The 10,864-nt window shown below is 46.3% G+C and overlaps 1 protein-coding gene across 1 annotated transcript; it reads left to right on the top strand.

Moving 5' to 3' along the window:
• Window positions 1-461: 461 nt before the first annotated feature.
• Window positions 462-6,851, top strand: LOC149351548 (uncharacterized). Its single transcript, XM_089577050.1, has 3 exons — window positions 462-917; window positions 2,986-3,114; window positions 6,647-6,851. The coding sequence occupies exons 1-3, from the start codon at window positions 725-727 to the stop codon at window positions 6,769-6,771; spliced, it is 447 nt and encodes a 148-aa protein (XP_089433176.1). The 5' UTR covers window positions 462-724; the 3' UTR covers window positions 6,772-6,851.
• The last annotated feature ends 4,013 nt before the right edge of the window (window positions 6,852-10,864 follow it).

The following is a 10,864-nucleotide window of genomic DNA, read 5'->3' as shown; positions in this document are numbered from 1 at the left end:
TTTTCAGCGATGCAAAATCCGCAGTTGAGATGCTGGGCCGGGTCATTGACAAACCAAAAAAGAAAAAAAACGTGCGCTGAAAACCGTCTTGCTGCATTATGCACATAGTACAATACTTCAAAGAAGCCGTGTAAAGCTGAGCACCACGATAATACCGAGAGGCAGACAGTAGCCATAGCTATCTCCTCGAGATGCAAATATGGCGAAAGTTTAGCTGAGGGATCACTTCCGTTGTGGTTTTTCGAGACGCACTCGCCGGTTCTCCCATCATCGCGGAGATGTCAGCAGTATAGTGATAGCGGAGTCCCTACTATCTGCGTTTAGGCCAGTGCTTACGTGGCGCTCTGCCCTTATTTGCTTTCCCAGCTGATGGCATGAGCGCGGATAAGTGAAAAATACACCGTGGCAAGCGCGCTTATACGGGAGTGTCATAACCCAGCGGCAATACAGGAAAACACAGACGGAAGCCGCGTATACGCGCGCGTCGCGAGCGGTGAAGGTCGCACGTGCCGAACTGCACGGGTTAAAAAACAGCACTACCGCTGCGGCTATCGCCATAAAATATTTCGCGAAAACGTCGGTCGTTGGGCCTCTTACTGCGTATATATATATATCCCGCCACACAGGTGCATACTGTAAGATAGAGTGCACGCGGCGGTCCCTGAGCGAACAGTTTTTCGAGAAACCGTGTACACGCCGGGCGGGAAAGAGCGAACAAGAAGCAATGCTGTGGCTCGTTGTGATGTTCGGGCTGGTGGCCCAAGGGCTCTCATCGGCGTCGTCGCTGCCGCGCTGTTCCGACGCGGTCTGCGCCCAGGAGCGGCGCTGCATTTACGCCCGGAGCCGGACGACTTGCTGGGACGTGACTGGGAGCTCTACAGCTGCCAGCTGCAGGTGCTGCCAGAACTGCATTACAGGTACGTGTACTACACAACTCCCTTCATGTTTGTTTTTAGCACGTTCCTCTCTAGCCGAAGGTGGCTGAGCGGCTGTGCCGTTCGGCTTCTCAACATGGGAGCGCGGGATCCAGTTGTGCGTCAGCGGCAGCCGCGTTTCGAGAGGGGAAAGACAACTCTGTGCGATGTCAGTGCACGATATAAAAAACCCAGCTGACCGAAATTGATCCGGAGCTCTCCACTACGGCGCTTCTCATGTTCACGTGAAGCTTCCGTGCGTCCCGTGCATCCGTGCGTCCCGATTCACTCATTATTGTTGCTAAGAACATTTTTTCGGTACCGAATTTGCCGACGGCGGTATGTTTACAACGTTTGGCATTGGCCGCGGCATAAACTGAGCTGACACCCCCTTCTGTACACATGGTCGTGGGTTCGACCCCAGGCGCGGTAGCCGAATTGTGATCGACACGTGAAAATCTATAAGGTTTTCAGTATTGTAATTACGTCCGAGTCACAGCACATAGTTCTCTCGAATACGCGCAGTCGCTCTTTGACTCTTCAAATTCGTTCGTTGATGAGATGCCCTCTTCATATTTCGACGAGCGCACCCGGTATAGGCCGAGATTGCACGCCACTTGTTTTCTGACGCATTCAGCTATACAAACGCATACATTGAAGTACAACTGTAGAAAAAATAACCCTTCTTGTTATGGAAGATTTTCTTTTTTATTGTACTCTTGTTGCGCGCGATGCAAGGAATAAACCATCTAAAGATTTATTGTGTTTGCACAGTTTCACTCATAAAGAAGCGACTGCAGATTTTTGCAGTTACATGCACTGGTACGTGAGCAGTGTCAATGCATTGAAGTTCGGGCGAACTGAATAATTGCGTCAGCTGTTAACATTTAAAGAGTGCAGACACCAGAGTCGTCGGGCACGCTTAATCACCCCGGCTTCCAGAGCTGGTTTAAGAAAAGTGCTTTTTTGCAGTAAATTGCTATTCAGAGTTGCTATTCAGTGGTTGTTCGGAGTTATACTGGGAAGGTTTCCAGCAACCAGACGACTCCTGATAATAGGGTTTCGCGAGTCGCTAAACTACTTTTTCTGTATGCAGTGAAATGGTGGTAAAGGGTAAAAATTCAAGTAAGTGTTTTTCAAAACATCAAGTTACTAGCTTGCGCCTGTTAAGTATCTAATAAGTTTATTATATGCGTCCAGCTGTTGCTTTAATTCAGACGTTGTACAGAAATACGCACACGTGGATGCTCACGCACGAAAAGAAAATAGAATACCAGCTCTGTTCACAACTACAGCAGACTACACCTGCTACAGGCACATCAGCAACATAGCACATCAGTACTCGATTACGCCGCAATTATCTGGGACCCTTTCACACAAACTAACAATAAAAAGCTTGAACGAGTGCAGAAAAAGGCGGTTCGCTTTATCTATAATAATTTCTCCCGTACGTCAGTCACAGAACTTTTAAGACAAGCCAACTTGCCTGAACTAACCCAGCGTAGTTTCCAGACTAAATTTTATGTATCAGATTGTAAATAGACATTGCAACGTTAACATCTCTGATATAATTACATTTTCTTCCGGATATGCCACCAGGCAGAGGCATCAACTAACTATGACACCATTCCAAGTAAGAAATAATTGTTTTAAATTTTCTTTTTTTCCCAGGACTCTAACTGACTGGAATAACTTAAATAATACTGCAGTAACTCAACCCTCCCTTTCTTTGTTTGCCGCCAGTCTCTGCTGACGGCCCCCCGCCCACCAAACAAAAATTAATTGTTAATATTTTGCTGGTTAGTGCTGGTTAGTACTGGTTAGTGGTTACTGCAGTGTTAAAAATGGCGATTGTTATGGCGTTTGTTGTTGTACCTGGCAGTGTACTTTGACTGTTGTGTTGCCTTTGATTACGTTTGCGTTATATTCCCACCCTGCTAAAATCTCTTGCGGATTGCAGTATCTGTAAATAAATAAATAAATAAATAAATAATAAATAAATAACGCGCAGCACGCACTACGCACTTTGCACGTACCTTGCAATTTAAACAGGTGACCTTTTTTTTTGCAGGAGGGTTTATCAGCGAGGAATGCGCACAGCAGGCCCAAGCCTGCGTGCTGGCGGACTGCCCCAAAGTGAAGTGCACGTATGGCTCCTACGTGCCGGAGTGTGACTGCTGCAACAGCTGCCTCCCGCAAGGTGCGAGGTGACGGCTACTCTCGCTACTGTCGGGGCTCTCGCTACTACTCGACCAGTAAGAATTTTGGTTGTTAAAATCCCCCGAAACTTCGTAAAAACTCCCCTCGTGCCAAATTTTACTCTCAGGGAATAGTACGAATGCTCTAGGCAATGGGAGCTCATTGCCTGATTATACAATATATATATATGGTGGTGTACGGTAGAGAGGTACTGGTGGAGAGCAAACCGAGAAAAAGAAAAAACTTAACAATGAAGACAAACAAAACAAAATGTAATTCTTTGTTAAAATTGTAGTTATAATTTAATAACTGGTACTAACGTGGCAAAGCAACACTGCTGTCTGATGCAGGTTTTAGTGCAGAGCGGATTAATTTCAGCAACCCGAGTTTCTTGCCCCGAATTCTCATTACACGTGCATTTTTCAGTGATAGCTGTATCTGTGGCCCTTAAAAAGAACGTGAATGGAGCATCCGCACCCTTTAACGGCGTGCACATGCCTCGTGCAGCGTTCGTCGTCTTCGCGTGGGGAGCGCGGTCTTGAGACACTACCAAACGCCCCTGAACGCCCCTCGGACGCTGCACGCAGGCGGAAGGCCTGAGCCAGCAAACGTGCAAAGAGTTGAACGCAGGGAGCACTCGGAACGCTCCCTGCCAACAACTTCCCGATAAGTGCTGTGCCCACACTTCAAAGACAATAAGGCACACGGCGTCACAGGTGGCATACACAGCGCAGTCATGCGTCACACTTGTATGCCGTGCTGCGTGTATAACGAAACGAGGTACGTGTTTAGACCCCTTGCTTGAGACCGACCGCGTGGTGTAGCAAGTGGAGCACCTAACCACTCACTTTAGTTATCAAAAAGCGCGAACGAACCGGTGGTGTTGGTGGACTGGTGGACAGGGTGGCTGCGCGGGAAGAAAGACAACGTCGAGAAGTGGCGATACATAATATCAAACTAATTTACTCCCTGAACACCCCTGTAACTGGTCCAGAATAGCATTAAAGCGTCTTAACGAGAAAAGGCAACAGTTCCGGTCTGCAAAACGGCTAAATACACCGAGCGCCCGCCTGAAGAATAACGCAGCACAGAGAGAAAGTTCGAATTCTTCGTTAATAAATCTAAACGCTCGTTTTTCGCTTCCCCTTCACCGAATATGTTACGCACTAAAGTTCAACAGTTTTGGAAACAACTAGCCCCGCACCCACTAAACCCATGTCCATTCGGAGAATTTATCTTTTTTCAGGGAGCTTGAGAAGTAAAATTTGGCACGAAGGGAGTTTTTACGAAATTTCAGGGGATTTTAACAACCAAAATTCTCACTTTTTCTAGTATGAGGGAGCTTTCAAGCTGCTGCTGAGAAAAAGGGCTTGAAATAGGGATTTCGGGTCTAATTGAGGAATTTTCGGTTAAGGCACGGAACATCCCTGGACCACGATGTACATGAAAGTGCGACGCAGACTGAATAGCACACACAGCTAAAGAACAACACACACAACCCAACTCTCGCTGAGTTCGCTCATTACGCAACAAACGTAAATGCTGCCAATTTTTCGCACTTCGCTTCCATAGAAATAAAGTAGCCGTGGCCGAAATCGAGCCAGCGGCTTTGTGCTCAGTAGCAGAGCATCATAGCTACCGAGTCAACACGACGAGTTCGTAAGCACCAAAAGTGAAAAGAGATTTTAAAGATCTTTTCTACGAAGCATCTGTAACAGCTGAAAGATTACTTAACAGGACGGTATGCTCAGACTGACGCCTTTGTAAGTGGCGAAATTGCAAGAAAAAAAAAACAGAACGACAGCAGTCTGACGTATTGCGGAGCATGCTAGATAAACGAGTATAACGGTATTTTGAGTTCTTTGTTAGTTAGCACGGAATAAAAACAGGCAGAGCCGCCATAGTCAAAGTGACGTCTTCCAGCAACTTATTCAACACCGAAGTGGTATCCAGAAACAACAGCTGCCCCATATAGTCTGTCGTGCAGCTAAACTCGCGAAGTTAACAACTATAGTCCGTCCTATCATCAGTGTTTGTGTTCGCTTCAAGGTACCTTATTAGCCCATTCCTGTCGAATCGTTTTTGGATTCGCATGTGCCCGTTTGATGCATTGCCCGCTGGCTAATTGTAGGTGCGCAACTTGGTGGCCATGCGACACACAGAACCGAGACGATGCGGTTTAGAATAATTGCGGTAGTATGCTAGCGGTTTAAAATGATCGTGAACCGACGAGCAGCGGTTATGGTGTGCGCTGTCAAATCATCGAAACAACAGTCAGGCGCTAGCGTCGCGACAAGCGCAGCCAATATCTCTGGCCAGCACCATTGACCAGCAGCATCATAAGCAGCCGGTCGCTGCAAAGTACGTGCGCTGCGAGCGTCGCAACACGGATAGAAGTTGGAAGAAATCCTTTACTTGGACAGAGCTAGCAGCGTTGTTCTGATTTCGTATACCCCGACGTTTACGCTTGACGCGAAGATCACTAGCGAATCAAGCCCTCGAGACAACTTGTGTTAGGCTGTCGTATTTCTAGCACGTAAGAGTGAGATGAGGGGTTTGAATGTAATAATGTAACGAACCGCCAGGAAAACTGCGCAAGCCTGCAGCTTCCGAGTCAATTGCTGTACGAGAGATTGATAATTTACATTACAGTGAGAGCACGGGTCCTTCCTTTCTCAACCATAGACTGCTTACCATCACGGCCGCTTATTACAAGAAGCTTGCTGTTTATGTCAGAAACCTTATGAAAGGAAACTGGCAGACTTTTGAGAGCATATATTTAATTGCCCAAACAGCATACAGTCTTAGGCACCCTCAATACCATGCATCCAAATCTCGTACAAACTATGGGTTCCAAAAACTAACTCACATAATTCCTCATACATTAAACACCTATCCATACTTAACAGAATTGTCACTACAATATATGTCCGAGGTCAGATTTAGGAAAACTGTTCATGAATATTTTTGTTATAGCTAGTTGTGGTGTGTTTTTACCTAATCAGTTTTGTCTTTGTTATGTTTTGCTCTTAGTTTTGTTGTGCTGAGCACTATATGCATGACTGATCTTTGTTTCGTTGTCAATATATCCGCTGCTTTTCTAGTTTCTGTTACTTATGGAAATTTCGTACCATTGCCAAGTGCCACTTTGTTTTTTTTTTTTTTGGGGGGGGGGAGGGAAGGCCTCTGTCAGGCGCTACTAGGCGCCTTTAGCTTGCTCTCCCTTGTTTGCAGTCTCTGTACTGGCCAAACGAAACCAATAAATGAAATTAGACAACACTTGCTACCCATCCTTAGTTTTCCACAAACCCTAAACCAGACCAGCGAAGCGTCGTAAGCACCGCGCTTCGGAATCTCCAAAATGAAATCCGCTCGTATACTGTCCGTGTGCTGCTCAGCACCGTGTGACAGACAACTGCGGCCCTACGAGCACCACCATCTGGGCGTTCGATTCTCTCTAAGCCGCTTCGCCTGCGCACGGCGTGTTTGATGAGCGAGTTAGACATATGTCTCTCTTCTCCCTTTTGGCACAGCATGCGCTAATGCGGAGGATCCGAACTGGCCCAACTGCGCTGCGGCCTTGTGCCTCGCCTGCTCCAACGGTACGGTGGCCTTCACCTGTCCCAGGACCTGCTGCCCCGTTTGTCTCGGGGGCTAGCGAGCAAACCGGGTCAACTTCTGTGTTTGTATCTGTATGCATCTCGCTCAGAGTGGTGGTATAAAGAGCGTTCTGCAATCTCTTTGCGTTTTCTTGTGGCGTACTGACTTATTCTTCTGTGAAGTGACGACAGAGTTAGCCCGGGACAAAACAGCAGAATCTGGCGGCCGTGTGAAGCACCCATGGAATGGCGGAGCAGTGTCTACTGTGAGCTCTGAATAACTTATAAGCTACGAGCTTCGCTACGGCCAAGCCACGTGCACGCCCCGTTTCGAAGCAGGCACAGGAGCTGCGAAGCTCCCCGAAGGTTGGGCGTACCTTCGGTCTCTGTCTTCGCTGTCCACCGTGCGTGGACGTTTCCTGCAGAATTCTTCCCAATCGTATTGTATCTCCGAGCTGACAGCTACACCCGTTTCAATTGGGTTTTTCATGCGCACTGTGCGGTTCCGTGCGGCATTGCTCGAAGTCAGAACGTAGCTCTGTGGCGCGCCCCTGAGCGCTGGACACTATGCTGCGTTTGCGGATGTGTACTTGCGGTGTATCGAATTCGCTTTAAAGTAGCTGAGCTGCCCATTCCTAGCGTGCGTGTGCGCGCGTACAGCGCTGGTATATTTTTTGTAATGCACCTCGTGTTAAACATTGTCCGTACTTTTTTTTTAATTGTAACTTCCAAACGGATTGCGTCAGGGCCGACAGTTTGTAATGTATGCGTCATGTGAAAGGTGCACCAAAGAAAGAGGAAAGCGTGTGGTTCTGTTTGGAAGCGTGGGGCAGGGAAACGGCTGACGCTCACGTTGTACTAATAATGCGGTCCTCTGTGTTAAAAGAGTATGCAAGAGCCGTTATGTTCTTCGTATTCCAAGTGGAATGGCATCAAAGTAGGAGTTACTAAAGCGCGTGAAAAAGAAGTGAGGCCTCCTGTGATGCCTCACAAGTGGAGGCGCACGATATACCTCCTGTGTAACAATAAGGCAAAGCCATTATTCCCACAGGCGATGACCTCTGCTAGGACGTTTGCAGCTTTGTTTGTTCGCTCTGCTTTGTGTCACGTGGGAAAGATGTGGGACAACCCAGATTATGTGCGCTGTTGCGAAGCGCCTTTCTTTTAGTGTACGCATGATGCGTGACGCCAGACGAAAGTACATACGTATGTTTCGTCACCTGACTCATTACTAACCTTGTAAATCCTGCATATGACGTGAAGTAAGGGTTGTAAAGTGTGAATAGTCTTCGTTTTTGGCTCCTAAAGTGCACCAGTTCCTCGCAGTAACAACATTTCACAACATATTTATCAAAGCAAGACGAAGGTGCCAGCTATCTGCGATGCAGGAGGCCTGTTGAAAGATCCCTCATTGCAAAAGCTAACCCTATCGGCAAAGCAACCTAAAGTTTAAACGTGTGTTCTGCGTCACTGGCAGGTATTGCAATACTTTAGAATTCTGTTCCTGATTTGTTTTGGGCATCTGAGTATGTGTGCTCAGTTTTACCGATCTTCAACGTTAATAAATTATTAGAATTTTTAAGTTTTAATTGTGAATCAAATGTATTTTTTAAAAGAAACCTATACACGAGTTATTTTTATATTTCTGCTATACAGGTACCAGTAACGACAAGATTTTGCAAGTTTATAACTTCATTTGATGTTTTCGTTGCCTGGACATTTCAGGGTTATGACGCTTCCTGAGAGAGAAAGAGAGCACTCAATTGCCGCCTTGGGATTACGCTGATGGCTAGCCCAGGTCCGGGAAACCATTGTTGTAGAGAGTCCTGCAGGCTTGGCCGATCAGCTGTCGCTGAAGGGGAAGCTCTGGGTGAACCAGCCTCATCTCCCACTTTTCGTGGCTGCTTTCCTCGCTGTCGTGCTCTCTAAGTTGTTCGGGGCAGTTCCAGACCATGTGGTTGACCTCCCCGCAGGCTGGGCATTAGTTAGTCTGGTATTGTTCTGGCCAGAATTTGTTGTACTGTATTGGATTTGGAAGCATGCGTGCTCGTATGTTTCTCAAAATAGAGCCCCTTGCTTATCATGACCCTCGAGCAGTTATTTTGTTGCAAGCAGTTTGTAAAAGTCAGCCGATTCAAAATTGTCCAAAATATTCATCATCTGTAGCAAGACAAAGAGTAAAATAAGTCGCCGCATAAATAAGAATGTACTTTTTTTTTTCCTCTTTAAGGATCAGTTTTGACAATATCGGCAACCTTTATAGGCTCTCTATTAATGAAAACACATTATAATGACATTTACTACCTCTTTAAGTAACCGTGTGTATATCTTGAAACTTCAGCCGCTGAATAAAATTCGCCACTGTGGTAGAAGAGCGCAGATTTTCCAATTTATTTTAACACAAGTAGGTAGGTTTTTCTTACGGCATGTAGTTTACTTTTTTCTGTAAAGGTCATTATCCAAAATGAGAAAGTGGTCATCTAGATGTTCTTGCCAATGGCAAATAGGGACCGGAAAAAAAGTTAATGGAACGTGTTGAGTTCAGGAAGTGTCTCTACCCAACCTCTCCTGAACGCAACTTTTCCTGTCTCTGTTTGCAGTTGGCAAGAACATCTAATTGAACACTTTCTCATTTTGAATAATGACCTTTACAGAAAAAAGCTAAACTACATGCCGTAATAAAAAGCCGACTAGCTTATGTTCAAACCCATTCGAACATCTGCGCTGTTCTACCATAGTGGGGAATTTTATTCAGCAGCTTGAGTTTAAAGAAAAACTCACGGATACTTAAAGTGATAAATTTCATTATAATTTGTTTCGATTAATAGATAACCTATCAAGGGTGCAGACTGTGCCAAAGCTGATCCTTATGGGGGCACTGAGGACTACTGTATCAATTTTTTTTTTGTTAGCAAAATTCAATATTTCGGTATTTCGTGGCTTTGTTGTCGCTAATTGTCCGAGGGCGAAAGATGCATTTATTGTTAAAAGAGTTGGATTCCAATAGGAAAAATCTTTCTAACACCACTTTGGTTCAAACTTTTGGCTCTCTGATGACGCAATACCCGAAAAGCGACGCAAACTGACGTAAACGTGGACTCTGTGCTTGCTGGTGCCGAGCGGTGCAGCCTAGCAGCTCCCGAATTGAAAACTACTGCCAGCTGGACGTTGAAGGATTTTTTAAGACGGATTCCGTTCCCGATTCCGACAACGAAGTTCTCACAAAGAACTTCGGCCTGCACTTAAGTGACTTCAACCCCACCCAGCGTGCGGTGTTTTGAGGGCGGTGGCGGCGGATCTGGCCGGATAGTGCGAGCGCCGAGGAGTCGGCAGCGTCGCCAACAAACCAATCTACTGGCGCGGCAGCTGTCACCGCCGAGCCACCGTCACGACTGATGGGTAGAGACTTCGTACGTACGGACATATTTAAATTTTGTAATACTAGTTGTCGTAGCGCTTTTTATGCAGCCCAGCGTACACGCCGAGCGGTACGTTTGATAACGTGGAGTCTCGTGCAACATTAGCTATCCACAGGTGTTTTCCTTTCCTTGTCGAAGGTGCGTGCAGCTGCATGAAGTTTGTCCGAGGAGCACTTAGAGGGGCACTTGGAGGTCCTCTGCTGCTCCGCACTTTTAAATCGAGGCATGTTACGAAACCACGCGGGCATGCAGAGCGCATAGCACCGAAGCACCAAAATATACCAAAACTCAGCTGGCCGCCTATTGCGCCGCCGAGTATACGTCTGGTATCCAACATTCAGGCTGTCATTTTTCAGTCTTCCTCGTGTGATAAAAGTGCACTGGAGGTTTCGCAACAAAACTTATATTCTTCAATATCGTTCAAACGTGCAACTCACGTTTGTGGCGTATTGTGGTGTATTTCGGCTCTTTCGTCATCGCGCTTATTGGCTTTTGGCGGTGATATCCGAATTTTAGTTCTTGCCCTTTTACCACTTGCAAGTGTTCTGTTTTCAGTAAGAGTGGTGTTTTTGTGGTTAGGAGCTGGTATTCTGTTGATACAAGCCAACTTCACTTTCACCTCAGTGTCCCTTCAAAGAAAAAAAAAATGTGTACATTCTTATTTACGCGGTGACTCATTTTACCCGTTGCCGCGCGACAGGTTATAAATATTTTGGACAATTTCGGGAGTCGC

This window comes from Amblyomma mixtum, chromosome 3, assembly GCF_055824585.1.
Source record: "Amblyomma mixtum isolate Tamu chromosome 3, ASM5582458v1, whole genome shotgun sequence".
In the NCBI taxonomy this organism is placed as follows: Eukaryota; Metazoa; Arthropoda; class Arachnida; order Ixodida; family Ixodidae; genus Amblyomma; species Amblyomma mixtum.
Note: the sequence above shows the minus strand (reverse complement) of the source record. Positions and strands in the feature narration are given on the sequence as shown.

What these genes read in the sequence shown, in the direction of transcription:
- LOC149351548 (XM_089577050.1), top strand. Translation starts at nt 725, where the DNA reads ATGCTGTGGCTCGTTGTGATGTTCGGGCTGGTGGCCCAAGGGCTCTCA. An exon ending in CTGCCAGAACTGCATTACAG is followed by an intron (nt 918 to 2,985) that starts GTACGTGTACTA and finishes TTTTTTTTGCAG; the next exon opens with GAGGGTTTATCAGCGAGGAA. An exon ending in CAACAGCTGCCTCCCGCAAG is followed by an intron (nt 3,115 to 6,646) that starts GTGCGAGGTGAC and finishes CTTTTGGCACAG; the next exon opens with CATGCGCTAATGCGGAGGAT.